Source organism: Colias philodice, chromosome 13 (genome assembly GCF_061535455.1).
Source record: "Colias philodice isolate Cphi_HAF_F1 chromosome 13, ilColPhil1 Martin Lab GWU primary, whole genome shotgun sequence".
NCBI lineage: Eukaryota > Metazoa > Arthropoda > Insecta > Lepidoptera > Pieridae > Colias > Colias philodice.
The window spans coordinates 8,686,629-8,708,694 of record NC_143098.1 but is presented as its reverse complement, the minus strand read 5'-3'; the positions used below and the strand labels follow the sequence as shown (position 1 = coordinate 8,708,694).

Here is a 22,066-nt window from a genome sequence, read left to right as displayed (position 1 = left end):
TTACATTTTAAAAATTTACAATAATTGTATACTTACTTACTTTATTTAAATAAGGACAGCTTTTATACCTATTTAAAAGAGTACTTAATTTTCATGAATTTACAATTTTATTTGACAAATGTGATAAATAAAAGGCAGCTTGCAATCGAAAATATTTTAATGACCATAATAAACAAGTATTGTCTATGCCATGTATACAATATAATATAATAAAAAATAAAAATAAAATGTTGTGTCATTTTTTCCCGCCTTTTTTCTCTGCAGCTGCTGCGGCGGCTTGCATCTTCTTTTGTAATTTTTTCAACTGAAAATGAAAAATAGGGTAGGTTTGAGGGAAAAAAGGATAGTTGGGATTTATCTTATTGACAAGGTAGGATTTACGTCTTCTTTTTTCCTTTTTTGCCTTTTCCCTTGAGCTATTGAGAAATTATAAAGACAATTTTGATAAATGAGATTCACTAATATACAGTATCGATAAGCTAAATAAGTTATAAAAAAATGTATGTTTTATTTAAATAATGCTTGATATATGATTAGAATAGGACAAAATAAAAATGTAATGTTATTAACTTGCACAATATTAAACAAAATATCATTTATGCAAGATGCAAGATAAAATTGCGTATGTACAATTCTCCTCAATAATATTTATCTATATCTATCTTACATCTAGTACATTCATTATAATTTAGTCTTTATTCTTACCCGTTTCTTCTCGGCCCGGTTAGCAAGCACGTCCCTCCAGGCACACTGTATAACCCTCGCCGCATGTTCCAAAAGGAACTTGTTCATCTTCTCCGTCATCTCTTGGTGATATTCCGCCTCCCTTTCCTCCATCAGTGGAATGTATTCCTTGTCTTGTTCCGCTAATTTTATCTGCAATCATAATTAATTAATTTATCATGTCAATTTAAAATAACAGATTGTTTTATTAATCAAAATCAGGCTCAATATTTTATTGTTTTGTCAGGATCAGTAGATAAGGTGATTCATCTTAGCTGCTCGTCCAATTTTGATACAACGGTGCAAATACACATGTGAATGGTAATTAAGCTAATTACCATTAAGTACCTATATTAAAATTTAAAATGAAACAGAAATCAATGCAAGAAGTGAATCTATTCTCAAAAACTAAATCACCGCAACATAATATCATACCATAAAGAGATAAATTTACCCGAATTTAAAGGAACTAAAATTACAATGCAATAATCATGGACGTATAAAAAAAGACGGACGGTATATCGCCTAAACATTGAGTGAAGCCTAGTAATGGCGGCGAAACATCTATGTGTGTGTGCCATGTTGCCATGGCAACAGCTGTCCTGATGACAATGGCGGCTGTATTTTTTTCTGTAAATTTTGCCGTAATAATTTTGTCATTAAAACATAAAAGCAATAACTTGCTACCCTGTGGAATGTAATCCCTTGTGTTTTGTTATTTAAAATTGTACTGTTGCGACACCATTTAACCACGCAAGACGGCATTTTAAATATTTTTTGTGAAACAGTGACGCAGTTAATCAGTCGGTAGTTCACGACGTAATGGCGGCCGACTAGCTTACTATGGTGAGAGTGTGTGCGTGTTTATTGTCTTTACACGATCGCTAGCTTACTATGGTGGCTTCATGTTGTTTGTTCGTAATACGGCGTCCGTCTTTTTTTATACGTCCATGGCAATAATATTAATTGATAATAATTGTCCGTGCTATTCAACTTTGATTTGAAACATCGACAATTTCTATTGTAAACAAGATTAAAATTTAAAAGTATCAGACATGTTTTGCAAAAACGACTCCAACCTCAAGTTCTTCACACTTCTGAAGCTCCTCCTCATATTTCTCCGTGAACTCGTCGAGCTCCACTTGCTTGTCTCCCATCTCCAAGTCATATTTTTGTAACCATGACAACAGCTGCGTCTCCACCTTGAATCTATAACAATACTTTAGTGACCAAAGTAACGACACAAAATAGTTAATAAAATTAATATTAATTAATTAATGGAAAAAATCAAAACAATAATTGTGATTGTAATAATTTGTTAAATTGCATAGGTATCTAGTTTATAAATTCCTCGAATTAGCATGGAGTAATGACCGAAAACCGAAATGCTAAAATTATTAAAAAAAAATGAAAAAAAAATGTATAAGTAGAAATAAGTTTGTTTAGTCGACTGATAATTTGAAAGTTAAAATTATTTTTATTTTAATTAATGAAATACAGAGAATATTACATGGAAGAAATTTATCACAGTATGCAATTAATTATGTGGGCCGATCCCGGCGGCACTGCAATGCCGGGCCGACCCGTGACGGGAGTGGAGCGAGCCCCGAACATCCCGTCGGTTTACAAAAATCAGTTTAATATACTGGTCCCGCTGTGCGGGAACTTTCAGATATTAAGCTGAAAAGAACAGATACTACACTTTGATCTTAGCCAAAAGGCCGAGAAGCGATAACGTACGGGAGCAATCGAGATTATTTACGACTCGGAAAAAAAATAACTAAAGCGAGTGCTAAAAAGTGTCTGATAAACAGTGGTGACATCTAACGGATGCATATGTGATCTGATGTGTGTAACTTGTGTGCACGACATAATGTCATGTCGTATGGGTTCATCTATGGCGTCACCTAGCGTAAATTATTCAAACTTCCGTAGTACTTGTACCAAATTCAATGTCCCATTATACCGAACACCCTTTGCTATTGCTATAGGTACTATAGTCCATACCATTTGACGGAAGAAAAATAATATTATAAGGAAGGAACCATCCCATACACGGGTAGAAGCCGACAGTGGTCGAACTCTTCGAGCGAATTAGACATCTTGATAAAATTATTGTCGTATTCTTGAAATAACTGTTATGTGTACACCATAGTAAAATTAACAATCAACCCATATAAGGCTTTCCAAAGCCCACAGGAAATTGTGATGACATCTTACCGTCGAGCCCGTTGATTCTTCTCATCAATGAGGTTCTTCCTGAGAACGTTCTCATAAAGCTCCCGGGACTCTGCCTCCTCCTCCTTGAGCATTTCATTCTTGACCAGGTGCGCCCGTGTCGCTAGCACCATCTGGCGGTCTGAATCTAAACTATTACGGATATTTTTCATTATTGTAAGCCGTAAAAGGTTTAGGGTAGTTAAATTTTTTATCTTGTTAGTAGTTACCACAGATAATACAATAGCTTCTATACTAGAAGATACTAAACAATGAAATAAGATTGTTCCATTGTTTAGTATCTTCTAGTAGCTATCTTCTAGAAGGCATAAAGCCTTTTAAATAATTAGTCGTTCACAGTTTAATTACTAATAGGTTATAGATATCATAAACATCAAAATTTTTACACCTTGTCTATAAAGAAAATCTTATGATGAAATGAACTGAATTATGAACGCAATAAAATATTGAAAAGGATCTCCAAATTACATTTTTTTCTTCAGCTTCAGATCAGCATCTCGGTTAAGAATAGCGAGCTCATGTTCCAACTTGGCAATAATCTCCGATTTTAGCTTCATCGTTTCCACAAAACTATCGTTTTCTTCTTTCAATGACTGCGTGTATTCTAAACAACATCAATTTAATTAAAATTAGATAAGTATGAAATGAATTATAAACTTACAGCAACAGCAATAACAATAAGTATGAAAATACCTAGCATTTGACAAAATAATATAACATTGGTGTGAAAAATAAAATGAAGACTTACAATACAACTCTCTCAACGCTCTCTTTTTAGTTTGGCACAAGAGTTCATACAGTATCCAAGAATATTAATTCTGATTCATGTACATTCTGAAGTATTATAATTAAGTATTATATACAAACCATTAATTTTTTCAATAAGCTTCTGGTTGGAGCCTTCCAATTTCCTTGTATTCAATTTTGCAGCAAGTTCCTCTGCCGCGGTTGTTTCCATCTGTTGTACCATCAAGTCGCGAAACTTCTCAAAGGTCAGTAAATATTCTAAACCTGGCACTCTTCGCCGCGTCTATAAAATTTATTAAACGAAGAAATTTTAATCATTCAAACTTACCTACTAATTAAAATTGTATGATAAAAATTCTGGGTCGAAATAATTCTATTCCTTCCGTTTTACAAAAATTAAGACTATTAATAAATAAAAACTGTGTAATATCTTACTTCCACATATTCCGCATATTCTTGTTTCATCTGTAATCAAAATCATAGAATAAAAATGCCATCTAATTAATAGTTATAGGTAACTAAGTAGGTAGTTAAAGTTTAAATTATATTAATAATTAATTTTATCAACCTCTTCAACCATTTCAATCACTTTTGGTCGCAGTTGTGGGTAACTATTTAAAATGTACATGAGGTGTCCTAGTTCTGGGTTTAGTCTATTTTTCAATGAGACATCGCCCTGAAAAAATAGAAATAATTAAATAAAATTATTTCAGAAGTGGTTATAAAAATTACAAGGAATTTGAAGATAATATGTACCTCTGAGAAAAATTTTTTAGGATAAAAAAGTAAGCTAAATTGCTACAAAATATTCTCAATTCACCGATTATTTGAATTATTTTAATTATATCATGCAAAAAATACAAGTACATACCTCTACCTCTACCTCTATCTACTCATTATGTTTTACTCACAGCCTTAATATCTTCCATAGCCGCCATGTTCAAAAGACTAGTGGAAAACAAGGGATTATCATACTGTTCAAATATGAAAATCAAATCTTCCATATGCTGAGATGATAATATTGAATTGAGGGTGCGATATTCCTGCACCAGGTTAGGAAGGCAAATAGCAAGCTTGGTTTTATAGATTGCTTCGTCCAGAATCTTCGTGATTCGTTCCGCTTGGATGTGGCATTCCAGATCGATTGGCGATGCGGCTGATAAAAGATTATTGTTATTAGCTCGACATTTCATAGATATAAAGCAAATGTTTGGCAGATGCATTTTACATCTATTCAACTTCCTGCCTGATAGTGCAGGTTTTATTTCCTCTCAAGTCTAAATTTTATTGGTGCTGACGCTGAGATTCAAAGTAAAATCTGAGGAAGTAACTAAGTATAATCTGAATAATTACCTAATAGAAGCATGCATAGGCAAGTACCCAATATGCTTATTACTGCTCTACCTGTATATTTGTACCTGTACGACAGAAGTTGTATATAGATCAAAACCAAGAAGCTTATCAAAACATACCATTATCTTTAGTAAAATCTGGTTCGTCTTTCGCGCTCCTTTGAGACCTACTACTGCCAGTTCTGGAGCTCTCAGAGAATGTGGACGATTGTAGAGTCCCAGATGATAGGGTATCCATAACTTATTATTAAATAACGGAAAATAAATTACAGTTTTCTGTTTGTGTTCTCGTGTTTATCGTCGTTTGACTTATTAACAATTCAGTTGCTATGGTTACTGATTAAGATTAAAATAATTTCAATTTTTAACAAGGTTTCATTATTATATCCATACTAATATTATAAATGCGAAAGTAACTCTGTCTGTCTGTCTGTCTGTTACTCAATCACGCCTTAACTACTGAACCAATTTGCATGAAACTTGGTATAGAGATATTTTGATACCCGAGAAAGGACATAGGATAGGTTTTATCCCGGAAATCCTACGGGAACGGGTTTTTCTTTGAAAACGCGGGCGAAGCCGCGGGCGGAAAGCTAGTATTATATAATATGTAAACTTGATCAATATACTTCTATTTTCTAAGTATTTTCTACCAATACATACTGGAGTTGGGTATGCCTAATTGATTCAATGGATGGAATCTATTATTTTTTTTTCATTCTAATAATATGTAAGTAGATACATATTACATAAGTAATCTAAATTTAACTATATCAAAAATTATTCATTACTTCATAACATAAAAGTGAGTTCAACATCAATTACCAAAAAACTATAACGATAAGCAATAGTTGCTATGTAACCAAAACTTCGTATGTTTGTTCGATACACACAAAGCATAGCAAGCACTACACTATTTAACAAACTTACACGTACCTAAAAATTAAGGAAACAAAATGCCAAAGAAAAGTAAAGTGAACAAACTAGCTCGTATGTCAGATGAGGAACGAGCTAGGTACTTGCAACACCGCGCAGATGTGGAGGAAGAAGCAAGGAGAAGAAAGCGGGAGCTAGTGGCCAGATTTATCAAGGTATATTAATTTATTTAAAAGATAAAAGTGTAGGTCTGAAAACACTGCTCTTGTTTATTATAATACATTTTTTTTAAGCTGAACTGTCTTTAAATCTGTCTTTTTGAATTGATCACTTTTACCAAAAAAAATAAACAGCTATCCATTTCGATATCCAGCGACTGAGAGAAGTCAGTTCTCACACATAATTTTTCATTCTACGAACTCTATGTGCTTCATAAACTACGTTTTGATGTTACTTAGAATAAATAAATAAATATTCCAGGACAATTTTCACACACGGCACGATCTGATCCAATGTACTAAGCTTTCGCTTGTGTTATGGAAACCAGATGGCTGATAAACATACATATAAATAAATACCTAATATAATTTTAAATATCTACTTATATAGATAATTAACACCCAGACACAGAGCAAACATCTATTTGCATCACAAAAATCATTGCCCTGGGTGGGAATCGAACCCACGACCGCTGGCTTGCAAGGCAGGGTCACTACCAACCAAGCCATCCGGTTAGTCAAAAAAGTCGGAATCTTAGCTAAAACTAAATTTTTTTGCAGAATAAACTAGACAAAGAAGAAGCTTTCAGCAAAATAAATACAGCGAAAATAAATCAAGAATGGCGGTACATTTTACGAAGAATAAAATGTCAGCAGATGGACTTGGAGATTCAGGTAAAAACATCTTCCCAATATCTCCTGTTAAATTTTTTAGTGTCTTCCCTAGTCTTGAAAAAATATGCATGAAGACAACTGTTCATAATAACCAAAAACTCTTTCACACTTTAGAGTAGAAACATCCAGCTCCACAAACTTTCTCGTTAATAGGTAATTAAAATGGTAGAAGGTTAAGGGAAGGTTATGGACTACTTATAGTTTATAGATTATGTTCAGTTTATCTACAACAATATAAATTCAGGGTATGATGTCGAGTTTCAACTTTCTGATGGAGAGGAAGAATCGTCTGATTGCTTCGTTGACGAGGGCTGTGGAAGATTCAGACGAACAGCATCGACGAGCTTTTCAAGCACATACGGAGAATTTGAGTTATTTCTTGAGTAAGAAACAAAAATGAGTCTCTACATTATAATAATAAAATAACATAGTATTTATTTATAATATTTAAAAACTACGAAAATCAGAAAATCTTCATATTTTTCATAACATTCCATCTATGTCTTACAGACAAAGTGAATTACAAAACTTATTAATAAACATTACATTGATTGAATGATATCCGAATAAAAACGAAGCCCATTAAATTTTTCTTCTTGGTGTTACAAATTTAGCAAAACAATGTTTTATTTCAGACCATAGTTAATATTTACTACTTTTTTATTATTCTTCTGTTTCATAAAATTTTGTTTATTTTCAGGAATAGGATCACAGCGTCTAGACAAGCTACAATCTTTATACGAACATCAAAAGAATTGTTTTCTCGAGACATGGGATAAAGAGGAGATGGACATATCCGATAATCAGGATAGAGCCGAGTTCAAACTAACCCTTATTACATTTATACAAGAACGAGATTTTAAATTATATAAAAAACAAATTGAAAATCAAAGAGCTACAAACAAAAATGACGCAAGGCTAGAGGTAGGTACCTAACTACTCATAAAATTAATAATAGTTTTGATGAAATTTGATAAATTTAAATTTACTAAAGATTTTAAGGAAATAAAACAATTTTTTAAATTTGGTATCATCCCGAAGAATTTCTTTATTTCCCGAATTTAAATACTGCGCTTAATTTAATAAATACAAAACAAACAAATATATCATCAGAAAACCATATCATTATTTCTATGTAAATTGTATATCATCCCTCCAGTCGTTACAGTTCGAACGTCCCTTTTCTGATAAACAAAACAATAAGTTTTTTGAAAATTCGCACTTATCTTCCGTGTTTTCTGGAATAAAAAAGTCATAATTTGATAATTTTCACGCTTGGCAAATAAATTAATTAATACAAAAAAAAAACGCTGAAATCATCATAAACGCATTTTTATTTGTAGTAGGAATACCTGTATAACTTGTTACTTAGAAAGAATATAATCCGGACGAAAAATTAATCAAAACCCACCATTATCAAGAATTTGAAAACATTCTTCAATTGATTCTTGCAGGAAGTCCCTCAAGTCCTCATTTTTGACATCTTTTGTGAGCACGTTGGTAACGTAATACCGATCTGGCATTCCATTGTCTCCTGTCTATAAAAAAAAAACAATTACAATACATATCTTAAATTAGGTTTAAGGATAAGGGGTGAAATGCATACAGTTAAAAATAGCAACTGAATTTATTTAAAATTATTACTAACCATCTGTAAGTTCTCTAGAAAGCAATGCATAGCACACGCTTTTCCACTTTCCCTGTTGTCACTTGAATTCCTATTATCATTATGGTTATCTGAAGATCGCTGCGTGTTGGGATTGTATTGGCTTCTCTGGCCGGAGTTCTTAGAACGCTCTCGTTTATACCGTCTATTTGAATTTGGGTACATGCTTTGTGTTTGGGATTCCTAAACAGACATAAACATTTATTATTCTTACGAAGGTAACGAAGATATTAAATTTAAAAGAAGTTTACATTTCCTCGTCTCGCCAGTGCGAACTAGAGACCTATGTAGCTAGAGTTCAGAGTCGACTTTATATAAATAATACTTTCACAAAAATGTGTTTTTATTATAAAGCAGAGCAACCAAAGGGGCATGCTTAGTGGTCACCACCGTCCATAAACACTTGCATTTTACTATGTAAGGAAGAGCAAAATCGAACCAGAGCATTATGTTCAATACCTACACGCCATTGTGTAATTACCTAAAATTGAATGCAATACGTGATTCTTAAACTATTAAAATAATAGGTAATTCAAAATCTTACATGTCCACCGTAATCGTCATTTGGGTAATAACCGCTCCGTTCATCAGAATGGTCATTCTGATAACTTTTACCATTGTTATTTCTATTACGGTTCCTTATTCCTTGATCCCGTTCGCTCATTCTCCCGTTCCCATCATGTCTGTCGTATTCACTGTATTGGTTTCGTCCATCATTCATTGATTTACGCCTATCCATTTGGTCATGGTCACTTTGATCATATTCCATTCTATCTACTCTTCCATTCATCCAATTTCTTTCCCCATCTCTATCTTTTTTATTTTTTCTATTCCCCATTCTATTATTATCGGAGTCTGACCAATCGTTCCCTGAATAAGTTCGTTCTTCTTGGTCTCTCCAGTCGAATCCAGAAGAAATTCTTTTGGAATTGCTGGAGTTCCTATTATCATGCTGGTTTAAGCAGTTGTTATAGATTTTCTTTAGTTCGTCGCTTTTTAAGCTGCCTTCTGATCGGCAGTTTAGCGCCTATTTATTTAAGTCAAATTAATTACTTATAATATGTTTTTTTATTATAATTTTAAAAATATTGAAATGTTAGTTACTCACATGAGATTCCAGGATTATCAAACTTATTAATAAAATTATCTTTTTCGAAAACATATTGTCGCTTCAATGGAAACCAATCTAATGACAAGGGCAAACGAGGACTATCCTATTTATATGATAGCCATATTATGCATGAAGTTCATGCTTCAATACCCCGTGATGGACATCTATTTATCTATTCGTTATGCCTTGATTTTAACCAAAAATTAAATTGATTATGATTAACTACCTAATCATAATCAATTTAATTTAATATTACCAAATGTAATCTGATCATAAATGGAGAACCATTTTAATAAATAAGGCTATTTTAATAATTTTAGAATATTAGGACGATAATAGACTAACTACAACTTACAAGTGATGGAATAAGTACACTTAATTCCATTTTTATAACACTAAACATGTTACCTAACATTAGTAGTTTGTTATCATGTTTGGATATGTAAGATAAGATCTCAATCAAGCAAACACTCATGGTACAGTAGGAAATTATAACTGCATTTGCATTGGTCTCATAAAGGATGGGTCCAAAACAAAAATGACAACCGTCAACCATTTTCAATTTTTAATGATTATCAACGGAAAATTGACTTTAATTACATTTATGGATAGCTAACAATTGAAAGAATATTAGGCATATGTTAAACATGGTCTGAATACCATAGCTGTCAGCCTGTCAGAAAGCTGATGCGGCGGAAACTTCTGACGCACTAATCACAGGAAGTTTTACGTGAGACTAATTGAAAATGGATACATTTGGTATCTACCTGTTTTGGGTCACAATCCTATGTACTTACATCGTATTTGTAATGCCTATCTACCTATATACCTGTATACCTGTATCTCTTAAATAAAAATAGGTATATAGTAATAGGTATATAATTAGGTCTTTCTTTGCTATAATATTTATATTCGTTGCTATAACGTTTATATAAAGGCGGGCTCTGTATAAAAAAGCGTGTTAAAATTTGATAGGATAAAATATATAAGTTACTAGATAGGTACATATTTTACTCAGGAATGAAGTTTTTTTTTCACCAAGCTTTATGGAAACTGTGATACCTACTTTTCCAAATTATATTATTACTTAGTTAGGTGACTAAAAAAGGCATTTTCTTCTAGCATGAAGATGAAATGCGCCAACTCTGTCGGCCAAAACAACTTGAGATAGATATGTACTGGGGCAAACTTCGTGACGTGTACAACAATTATTTGGAACAGCACAATCCTATAATGAGCCACTATCAGTCTCTGCAGGAAAAAGATGACTTCTATCAGCGAGATATCGCGAGAAATGACATGCAAATACAACAGGCTTCGGTAATTAAATGTAAAATTTGTAAACTACGTAATACTGATTATTTGGCTATGTTCCTTAACTGAAAAAATATATCTAAGTAGGTATACTAAAATGCTATGCATCTAATAAGAATCAAACAAATGACCTCTAGGTTTTGCTCTCATGCGCCAACGACAACGAACGACGGCAAATTTGATCAACACAACATAGTTAATTCAAAAGTTGAACAAAAAGTCCCAGCTCAATGCAATGATAATATCTTTTACTATTTATTTAAATTAACAGGAAATGCTAATAACTTTACAAAAGGAATGGATGAAGATGACGAATCTGCTGAATTATAAAATAAAACGTATGAACAGTCACAAAGAAGACTTAGCTAAGAGATACTGGCAAATGAAGAAAGACAGTAAGTCGAATAGACGAAGAGAAGATGAGGACTTAGCTGTTATGGTTGACGCCAGTCAATGCGCTAAAAAGGTAGTGTGAAAAGTAGAATTTTACCTTCCACTTACTTACTGGCTATTAATAAAGGGCGAGCTATAAGTTATAACTTAGGTATTTGAATTGATAATAAGTAATAGTTGCCTCTAATATTTATGAGGCGAAAAACTATCTACACTTCTTACTACGTAACTTCATACACAAATTGCTTGCACAAAAGAGCAAGGGTACACTGGTTAAGGCCATTAAGTATTAACTGAATTCAAAAAACGGCTCCAAAAATGGATAACTTGCAAAATGCCTATCTAAAATAGCCAATATTATACCTAATGATGCATAAGTTATGTTTATATTCCAGTATCTAGAAGATATGCTCACGAAAGTGCAGAAAATAAATCAAATGGCTCAAATTTGTAGCAAATACGAACATGATAATGATAAAATACTGAAAGAAATGGAGGATGATGAACTTCCACAAGACTTCGAAAACCTTGACGCTGCTATGATCGTAAGATACCTCGAAAATGCCGTTACTTCTCTAAAATTTAAAATATATTTTTTTAAGCTGCCAGATGCAAAAATGATGGTCACCTATTATTTTTATTTCAAAATTTTTATTTTCCTTTCTATTTTCATTAATATACATGAATATACTTAGTTTATAGTTCAAGTGGTCATCTATAAAGTATGTAAAAATAATGTAATTTGATGATTACAATCCTTTTAATAGGGCATCACATTTCTAAGAATAAGTTTGTTCTTCAGTCACTCAAAAACAGATGAACTGATTTGGATAAATTTAGTAAATTTGGTTAAACCTGAATAAACAACATCATCATCTAATATCAATACATATTCCTTTAATTCCATCACTTTCTAGAATGAATGCAAGGAGTACAGTAAAATGGACAAGTTCCTGTTGAAAGTAAATAGAGCCAGAGTCCAGACTATTTGTCTCAGAACTGAAAAAAACAAACTTGCTAAGGAAAATATTCAATTAAAGCAGTACATCAAGAAATATCTCACAGACTTAGCCCTAAATGATGGAAAGATGAGGCCACATACCACCAAACTACCCTCGGAAACAAATGAATTTGTGCCAAAAATGTAAGTATTTTGATACAACAATTTAATATGTTTTTTTTTTAATTAAATGAATTAAATTTATGATTTAATAATATATTCCATAGTTTATCAAATTCATATTCAATAAAAAATTAGGTAGGTATGTCAAGTATAAGTAATTTGAGATAACTATTATTATACTCTTGGAACAAGATGTTACTTCGTGAATTGACACACATAACAGTAAAACAAAGCGAGACGCTCCACTAGTTATACATCTAAAACTTCACATTATGCATTAATGTAAAAAAGGCATCACTAATTATAGCTGATATATGTTTATTGATATATACTTAGTCTTATATTGTTTGTATTTATAGAATGTTATTAAATAGCACAATTTTTTACAGAAACCGTCCAGTAACATGTATTGAAGGAGCATTATCAAATGCAGTTATACATGAGAAGCGGCTACAATTAGAGAAGAAAAGAAATAAAGAAATTGGAGTGGTTCGTTCATACCCTCGTGTGAATTGTTGGTAAAATATTATAAAATCTGTACCAGCAAAATATAACTATTTATAATTTAATTTTGATACTATTTTATACTGTAATAAATCCAATTGGATGATTAGGAATAATAATATAGGAGTAAATGTTTGTATACTTGTAACTTATAATAATAAATAAAATGAACTAAAGAACAGAAAAATACGTTTTATTTAATACTATTTACAAAAGGCACTTGTTTATTCCATTGGTTTTACACCATCCATTCCTCCTTCCCCTAAGTTCCATGGATCATCAAGAGCCATCAATAGAGAAGCCAAATTCGTATAACCCTCAACATCGATATTTTTGGTAATTTCTTCAGAAAAGTGTATGTATTCGTCGCACAAGATACAGTTCCCTTGATAAACACCATGAATTTCGTACCATCCTTCAAGCGGTTCACTCAACGGCTTGTTCAATTTTATTAAGATCTCTAGGTCATTACCAGTTTTCACATAGAATCCATCATTAGCAGATACTTTTGTTACTTTTCCCCACAAGCTAACTTTCGCGCCTTTTGACTTGGAATCAAGTGTTGTGGTTCTCACATACGGTACATACTCGTCGTTGTCGGGGAATTCACTGTCCTCAAAATCATCGTGATCCATTGTTAATATCAAAAATATATAAGAGAACACAAAAACTTAATAGTTTTGTACAAATATCGGCTGTTTTATTGCGTTGAAATTCAAATACCGGCATTCAATTCGATTTCAATCGAATGTCAATGAAATATTGAAGTGTCATGAGAAGTGTCAGATGTCACCAAATGTCACTTTTCATCACAGAATATATTACTATTTTATACTCTACTTGACATTATGATGTTGCTATATTATCCGTGTTTTCCAGTTACAGCACTAGAGCGCATTATGCGGCATTATGCATAACGTTGCACAATCGAGCACTCTTAAAAGTAATGCGCGTGAATTGATCAACAATCGATTTATCGTTAGTAATTATTAATTGTTGGAAAAAAATTTAATACTTTCGTTTCATTGTAGTTTTTTCGAAATAATCAAAGTTAATTCAAATTGGGTTAAAAAAATAAATATAAGTATGGATGAAGGTACAAACATTGAAAAAAATGTAAATGAAATAATCAAAATCCAAATTACTTAAAATAACCGTCAATATTTTTCAACCAATTATTATGTATACCACTTTATTTACACTTACTGGTGCGTTTCACGTTCCAATTAAGCATCAGCATAATTCGGCATTGTGGCTTGTGCGCCACTGAGTCGCATTATGCTCTGAAAACAGCCTATATTAATTTTTATTTTTTACTTTTACGCGAGTACTTACATTCTTTCATGTGGAAACGAATACTCAATCAATAGCCTATGTATTAGCACAGGTATTAGTCTGGGTCTTCATCTACCTACACACCAAATGTCACTGTAATCGGTTCAGTAGTATTTGCATATATATAAAAGTAGCAAATATCCATCCATCCTCACAAACTCGCATTTATTTTATTATAGTAGGATATTATTTTATCTCGAAAATCGAACACTTTACAGCGTGTGGTGCCCTCGAATTCGTTTGTGAATTTTGTCCTAGTGGTCCTATACCATGTATTGATATAAGTGAAATTCCATAAATTTTTAAAAAGCTTCAGGCACTTCGGTCATGTCTGCACAAACAGACAGACAAACAAATTTACAGTTTAGCATTATGTTTAATAACTATAAGCTTGTAATCTAGGCTATAAGCATTTGGAGTAAATAGATATTATGTCTATTAAAACCTACAGAATATTATGTTTCATAGGGATACAAAAGGCAGTTCCCAAGACTTAAACCACTTACCCAAAAATGCATCGTCAATGGAGGAAATTCCAGTAATAATATTGATGGTAAATAAAAGACAAAAGCACAATATATGAAAGTTTATTTATTCTTATATTATATACAGTTTTCAATTCAAATTATATCAAACAATCATAGTTGTCGTCAAAAGAAGATACAATATTTTCTTACCAATCTAGCTATTGAACAAGGGCTATAATAATCTTCAAAGCCCTGAATTTTTACCAGATGAGTAGATAAACTATACAGAGACAAAGCTTCATAGGAATGTGCAAATTTCATACCTCTTTTGGTAGGGTTGTCACAAATAAAACAAAACTTGGTAAATATTTTTATTTTTAACCTGCCTTGATATCAAATTTGTACCAGTATTTTTTGGTAAATTAACGGGTTGTGGTTGTAAGAACCTTCGTCTATGTAATATTTTTTACTCTTGCGTTTTTAATACTAACTAGATTTGTAGAGATGCTGTATTACTATTTATTAAAAATAACACATTTTAATTCTATCACAAATGTATATTAGACACTGTAGCCTAACTATCATACGAGGTTTTTAACATGTATCTACGCGTATATCATATCTTCCTTTAACGACCCTAAACAAAACGGAAAACTGACAATCCTAGTAGTACTCCTCCTCCATATCCGTCCTCTATCCATCGCGATGAAAAAAGAAAGAACAATGATCTGTTGCAATGATGCCGACTTCAATGATGGTGTGTTGTTATCTCTTAAAAAACCGTTTCAACAGAAAACTGCCAACCCTACTCCTAAGTAAACGCATCTTCTCTATCAGCAATCTGTGATAATATTATCCTGACCATTTTAACAGAAAACTGACAACCCTACTACTCCCTAAGCATACACATCCTCTCTATCAGCCGCTATAGCTGGTGCTGTAGCGTCCTCCATAGCCGCAAAGTTCATGAAATGCGCCGGTCTATGCACCTCGTGGTAGAACTCGCGCGGGTTGCCCAGTTGTACGCCGTACTTCATGTTCGGATCGTGCCGGACACCTGGGGAATAAATTTATATTCTATAAAATCCAGTGGATATTGTATTATAGCAACATTAATACATTGAATTGCAGAATTTTCAATTTCTAGGTATTGAAACTTGCTGAATTTCATGAATTATCTAAATTTAGTGTATCATACTTATTTAATATTTTGAGCGACAAGAATAGAACATGCAAATTATATTACAAATATCTTCATAATAAAAATGGACACAAATATAAAAAATTGTGCATCAAACGTTATAAATGACAAAAACACGTATCTTAATACAACAACACGAATCTTTTATATCAATACTATACATACCCATAAAGTTATAATTCCAACTGCCCTGCGACGGCACCATGAAGTAGCCAAGGAATCGATCCGACAGCAACATTTGGACCTTTTCATAGTGACTGGGCAGATAACCCTTGGGATTGTTTCCCCTGTCGGTATTTTTAACCCCCCACTCGTAACCACTGGGGGTGAGTTTGTACGCCGTGAGTGAACAGGAACCGGGCGTGAAGGAACAAGTGATTATGATTGTCTTCTCTCCGTCCCAGGACGGGTTGTCGGCCATTATCTTCGCGTGCGCAGTAATATCCTATGTAGAAATAGAAAAATATGCTTTATTTTCTATTTTTAGAATTAAAATGTCATGTTTTTTCTAGAATAGGAACAATTTCATTTTAATAAAGAAAAATAAAAAGTCAATGCTAAATAAATAAGTCACCAATGGTGTGATGTCTGAAAAAATTGGACTCATTTGAATTATAAACTAAGACAAAATGTTTATAAAACAGTGGAAAATATGAATTATGAGGATCACGTGCACGTGCACGCACAGGCGCCTTGTGTATGTGAGTGCATGAGAGCACACGAGAACGCGTGCGTGTATGCTTATGCGTAATGCTTGTACTTATACTTATACTAGTGGGTACGCGTGTACTATAGGTATATGTTAGCACGTGTCAGTATTGCGCGCTTGTGTGTTAGCACGTGTAGGTATTGCGTGCGTGTGTGTCAGCACGTGTCAGTATTGCGTGCGTGTGTTAGCACGAGTCAGTATTGCGTGCGTGTGTTAGCACGTGTCAGTATTGCGCGCGTGTATGTATGTACACACCTGCGGCGAGAGCTGCGGCAGCTCGTTGGGCTGCGTGTGCATCCAGCCGAGCGGCTGCAGGTGCGCGAGCGCGGGGTGCTTGGGCAGGTGCCGCGGCAGGTGCACGCTCTGGTGCGTGCCCCACTGCGGCGGCAGCACGGCGCAGTGCACCTCGCGCACCTGCGGGTTGTCCGCCGGCGACGTGCCGTACAGGTAGCACGCGATCTGTATACATACAAAAGTACTACTTTAACCCATTGAGCCCCGAACGGCCCGGCCACGACACAATAGATTTTCTATTGTGTCTGTGATTCCGGGGCCTGATGGATTAAGATGACATATCAACATAATAGAGACAAGTAATTGGGCCAAGATATTATGTATTGGCGGTTTTGGCTACGTAATCAAGCGCTTCCCTATCGTACAATAAAAAAAAGTCGCCTATGTCACTGCCTAGCCTCCTTACTATCACCAGACACAAAAAATCATATCTGAAATTGCTGCTTTGCGATTTTCGAAAAGACAAACAACAAACACATTTTAACATAGGAAGAATAAAAAAGGAAGAAAATATTTTGTACCACATCAATCATTTCAAATAGTTGCAGAAAGAAAAATTACCTGTGCTCTCAAATCGGAGATTGTAACGAACTTCTTGAGCAGATTCTTCGGTAAAATGTATGTATATCCACTCTCCTTGATGTCATCCGAGCTGACATAAATGTGGTTTGTACGCAGATGTAGATTCGTCGCGGATATAGCACGCACTCGCCATTCCGTTTTGGAACTGTAATGATAAGACGAGAAAAAGATTTAATATATGAATTTCATTACATTTCTTTCTGCTTTTTCGAAATATACTTTCTATATATCAATATAAAGTATATCTGTATAGAGAAACTTTTCTTTTTTTTATTATTATATCTGCGATCAGTCGCTAGACTATAAGCGGATACGTTACAGGCGCGTATGATAGGAAGGATGCTGCTCCCATTGGAGTCCATCCTTTGTTTTATCGGGCTTGGTAGCCGGCAGTGTTGGCTAGTCAAAAATGTCTCGTTGCTTTTTGAGACGACGCACGTTTTCAGGTCTAGAGAAACTAACCTGAAAGTCTGCGACTCATAGTTACTCGTAGTTGACGTGATAATCTCGTCACCATGCTTGTTGACCGTGCGCGTGGTGGTCGCTGTCAACTGACTCTGCTCTTTGCTCTGTTTCTCAATTTTCGCTATCTGCTTTCTTTATGCTGATATCTTTATACCAATAGTAATATTAGGAAACTAACCTGAAAGTCTGCGACTCGTAGTTACTCGTAGTTGACGTGATAATCTCGTCACCATGCTTGTTGACCGTGCGCGTGGTGGTCGCTGTCAACTGACTCTGCTCTTTGCTCTGTTTCTCAATTTTCGCTATCTGCTTTCTTTATGCTGATATCTTTATACCAATAGTAATATTAGGAAACTAACCTGAAAGTCTGCGACTCGTAGTTACTCGTAGTTGACGTGATAATCTCGTCACCATGCTTGTTGACCGTGCGCGTGGTGGTCGCTGTCAACTGACTCTGCTCTTTGCTCTGTTTCTCAATTTTCGCTATCTGCTTTCTTTATGCTGATATCTTTATACCAATAGTAATATTAGGAAACTAACCTGAAAGTCTGCGACTCGTAGTTACTCGTAGTTGACGTGATAATCTCGTCACCATGCTTGTTGACCGTGCGCGTGGTGGTCGCTGTCAACTGACTCTGCTCTTTGCTCTGTTTCTCAATTTTCGCTATCTGCTTTCTTTATGCTGATATCTTTATACCAATAGTAATATTAGGAAACTAACCTGAAAGTCTGCGACTCGTAGTTACTCGTAGTTGACGTGATAATCTCGTCACCATGCTTGTTGACCGTGCGCGTGGTGGTCGCTGTCAACTGACTCTGCTCTTTGCTCTGTTTCTCAATTTTCGCTATCTGCTTTCTTTATGCTGATATCTTTATACCAATAGTAATATTAGGAAACTAACCTGAAAGTCTGCGACTCGTAGTTACTCGTAGTTGACGTGATAATCTCGTCACCATGCTTGTTGACCGTGCGCGTGGTGGTCGCTGTCAACTGACTCTGCTCCTTGCTCTGTTTCTCTATTTCTGCGATTTGCTGTCTTTGCGCTGACGGTGCGGATATCTCCATACCGAGGATGATGTCACGGATTTCCGATTGCGTGAGAGAGGCCACGTTGACGCTGAGTAAAAAAAATGGTAAAATTAAATTTTCATGTGGTAGAAATTGGAAACTAAAAACTTAAAAAGTAGTTAATGCACAAAGAGATTATGTATAAGTTAAAAAAAATTATAAACAACAAGTGCTTAATAGGAGAAAAAGATTTTGATTAGATTGTATGCTAATTAAAAAAATTATATCCACTGTCATCACACACAGTTTGCAGTGGGCCGCAGTACAGATTGAATTGTGTTATTTTCCACGTGCATTCCCGTGCACGTAGTACGGGAACGTACGTTCGTTATTCAAACACCACCCAATACTACAGATAAATTCAAATTCATTTATTATCAGAACATCATAGGTCAACTTGTTAGTAATTATAAATTTATAAAGAATAGGAAAAAATTCGATCACGAGGCGGGACTCGAACCCGCATCCTTTCGCGCCATTCCGGGGCGGATGCCTGACCAACTCAGCCACTCGTGACTCGCCAGAGCAATCGAATTTATTCTATTCTTTCAGTTTTATGTGTCTACGGGACACACCGCGCGCCATCTATTGAGATGAAACAACCATCTCAACCAATACGAAACACTTTTCAGTGAATACAATATTGTGACGATGGAACACGACCTTTTTTGTTGAAATTTATATTTTGGTTTTATGGCATTCAAATGCTTTATAAATATAATTTTATAAGGAAATTGTTAGTAATTTCTTAATAACTATGTGAGTACAGCACTCACTTGTTCTTCTTGCCATAATCAGCCAGGATCAAATCCTTAAGCTGCACTTCCACCTTGATCCAGTCGTCGTCGGTGAGCGTCGGCCAGATGTGGTGTGGCTCTGTGAGCGTCGTCTTGTCCGGCTTCAGCAGCACTTTGGTGCGCTCCGTGTTCACGTGTAACGCGCGCAGTATGAGGATTAGACGACTGAACGCCTGTAGAAAAGAGAAAAATTATGTATGGGCAAAATTATAAACTACTAGGATTCCGCCCGCGCAGTCAAAGAGAAACCCGCATAGTTCCCGTTCCCGTGGGATTTCCGGGATTGTGTCATTTTCCCGGGATAAAAAGTAGCCTATGTCCTTTCTCGGGTATCAAAATATCTCCATACCAAATTTCATGAAAATTGGTTCAGTAGTTTAGGCGTGATTGAGTAACAGACAGACAGATAGAGTTACTTTCGCATTTATAATATGTATTAGTATATTAGTATGGATGAAACTGAAGCTATACAAAGGCGAATCGTAATATCTTTATTGTTATCACTAAAATTGTGCGTAAAGTGAAAATCGAAAAGTACGAAAGTACAAACTGCTTTCCAGCTTCGACCGAGAAAAGTTTTTTATTTTTTTATTATTATTAAATTTTTAACACTAAGTTCTCGTTATTTTGTTGATTCTTATTCAAACTCAAACTCAAACATTCATTTATTCAATTAGACTACTATTTAGTAGCACTTTCGAATCGTCATTACATAAGTATTTTTAACATTTACCACCAATATTAATTTGTTGATCCTTTCTGTGGAATAACTTTCTTTTATATCTGTGGTAGACTTTATTTGATGTACTAGTTGAAACTAAAATATTTTTTTATCAACCAATGAAATGTTAATCAAATTGAAGAGAGGTATTAACAATTGTAGCTTATTAAAAAAATCAAACAAGACAATTTCGTTTTGTATCAAACGATAACACTTACAGTATATGACGAAATAGTCTTCAACCAGTCGTCATACAAATTGAACAGCACCATCTGTGGTTCCGTTGCCTTCAGGATGAGGTCACCAAATTTCTCCACTTTTAGGCAAGCTTGGAACGGCAGTTGTAATTCTGAACCCTTGATGACGATGTTCGGGAAGTCGAGTAAATGCACCTGGATTGGAAGGGATGATTAAAAAAAGTTAAATTAATTAGATACAAAAAGGATATTCTAAAATGTAACATTTTAAATCGAAAGCTATATTATCTATGCTAATCTTTCATTATGGTTGAAAAATAATATTATTATACCAAATTGTTCATCGATTGATTTGAGGCCACGAATCTTGTAAACAAAGTGGACGTTTTAACAATTGACACTGACGTCTTTCTTATAGTTTAGTGTCCTTATTTTGTACTAGCGGTCCGCCCCGGCTTCGCCCGTGGTACATATTTCGCAATAAAAGTAGTAGCCTATGTTCTTTCTCAGGGTCTAAAGATTATCTGTGCCAAATTTCATCAAAATCGGTCCAGTAGTTTAAGCGTGAAAACCATACATACATACATACATACATACAAACCTTTCCTCTTTATAATATTAGTATAGATAGTACAAAATAAGGACACTATATGTAGAATCGCACCAAGCCGAAATAGCGGGTGGCTTCTACTACATTAGGGAAAATTACGTTAACACAAAATCGATGTTCGGAAATAGTGAGCAGCAAAAACAATGCACCACGTACCTTGGAGATGCTGCAGCACTCGATGAATTTGCGCCCAATTATCCGATGCGATACACGTGTTTTAATGGCCGCCGCGCGCGCACACAGCAGAGGAGCGGCTCGATCGAATGCGGAAGTACAAGTGTCGACCACAGATTAAGGTCTCGACTGTCGTGGTGCATGACAGTTGCAAAATAATTTGACAACCTTTGTTTGCATACTCTGTGCCAAACATCGATAATAGACACCACGATCAATTACACGGTAACGAAACATCCCGCCCACCAAAATGCCTATGGTATTTTCTGGTCAGACGATAAATAGAACATAATGGGAACGAGAACGATAAGAATGATCCGTATAATTATTGATGATACTTATTGATTACGATAAAAACTAGTTACCTAACTAATTGATTCTGTATAACACGATAGATGTTACACAGACACGATATCTTATTGCTAACGATAACTTAATGTCTAGATACCTTACGATACTAAAAGAAAGATAAACGATTTAAGCTAGTCCTCGATTGGTAGAGGGC

The 22,066-nt window shown here is 34.5% G+C and overlaps 5 protein-coding genes and 1 non-coding gene across 12 annotated transcripts in view; 1 reads left to right on the top strand and 5 right to left on the bottom strand.

The window, feature by feature from the left end:
* Positions 1-235: 235 nt before the first annotated feature.
* On the bottom strand, positions 236-5,298 carry LOC149483566 (dynein regulatory complex subunit 10-like). The gene is made up of 10 exons (XM_089702918.1): positions 5,181-5,298; positions 4,620-4,864; positions 4,277-4,384; positions 4,144-4,173; positions 3,829-3,991; positions 3,430-3,565; positions 2,944-3,093; positions 1,803-1,932; positions 706-876; positions 236-416 (listed from the first exon to the last, which is right to left on the bottom strand). The coding sequence occupies exons 1-10, from the start codon at positions 5,296-5,298 to the stop codon at positions 378-380; spliced, it is 1,290 nt and encodes a 429-aa protein (XP_089559044.1). The 3' UTR covers positions 236-377.
* Positions 2,264-2,456, bottom strand: LOC149483567 (U2 spliceosomal RNA). Its single transcript, XR_016316545.1, has one exon. It is a non-coding gene; the product is annotated as a U2 spliceosomal RNA (small nuclear RNA).
* Positions 5,299-6,016: 718 nt separating the features above from the next.
* Positions 6,017-13,166, top strand: LOC149483564 (dynein regulatory complex subunit 2-like). The gene is made up of 9 exons (XM_089702664.1): positions 6,017-6,151; positions 6,716-6,829; positions 7,074-7,212; positions 7,530-7,753; positions 10,729-10,926; positions 11,192-11,386; positions 11,709-11,858; positions 12,231-12,457; positions 12,826-13,166. The coding sequence occupies exons 1-9, from the start codon at positions 6,017-6,019 to the stop codon at positions 12,956-12,958; spliced, it is 1,515 nt and encodes a 504-aa protein (XP_089558790.1). The 3' UTR covers positions 12,959-13,166.
* Positions 7,832-9,949, bottom strand: LOC149483565 (uncharacterized). Of its 5 annotated transcripts, none has more exons than XM_089702665.1 (6): positions 9,863-9,949; positions 9,604-9,791; positions 9,040-9,522; positions 8,478-8,678; positions 8,241-8,367; positions 7,832-8,067 (listed from the first exon to the last, which is right to left on the bottom strand). In XM_089702665.1, the coding sequence occupies exons 2-6, from the start codon at positions 9,655-9,657 to the stop codon at positions 7,961-7,963; spliced, it is 972 nt and encodes a 323-aa protein (XP_089558791.1). In that variant the 5' UTR covers positions 9,658-9,791; positions 9,863-9,949; the 3' UTR covers positions 7,832-7,960. The 5 variants fall into 5 exon arrangements, with proteins under 5 accessions (XP_089558791.1, XP_089558793.1, XP_089558792.1 ...); XM_089702667.1 differs by having other exon boundaries at positions 9,604-9,778; XM_089702666.1 differs by having other exon boundaries at positions 9,892-9,949.
* LOC149483563 (uncharacterized) lies at positions 13,118-13,694 on the bottom strand. The gene has a single exon (XM_089702670.1). It carries the CDS (start codon positions 13,573-13,575, stop codon positions 13,165-13,167), a length of 411 nt encoding a protein of 136 aa, XP_089558796.1. The 5' UTR covers positions 13,576-13,694; the 3' UTR covers positions 13,118-13,164.
* A 1,152-nt stretch (positions 13,695-14,846) lies between these two features.
* Prp8 (pre-mRNA processing factor 8) overlaps positions 14,847-22,066 on the bottom strand; it is a 31,347-nt gene continuing 24,127 nt past the window's right edge. For 2 of the 3 annotated variants that reach the window (XM_089702661.1, XM_089702660.1), the window contains exons 29-31: positions 20,799-20,972; positions 19,839-20,032; positions 18,868-19,111 (exon numbers count right to left, since the gene is read on the bottom strand). In XM_089702661.1, the coding sequence (XP_089558787.1) occupies positions 18,883-19,111; positions 19,839-20,032; positions 20,799-20,972 (597 nt within the window). In that variant the 3' untranslated portion in view covers positions 18,868-18,882. Of the gene's footprint in view, positions 15,800-16,108; positions 16,389-16,907; positions 17,112-17,507; positions 17,674-18,867; positions 19,112-19,838; positions 20,033-20,798; positions 20,973-22,066 lie in introns of those variants that run through there. The other variant, XM_089702662.1, reaches the window with a different exon arrangement.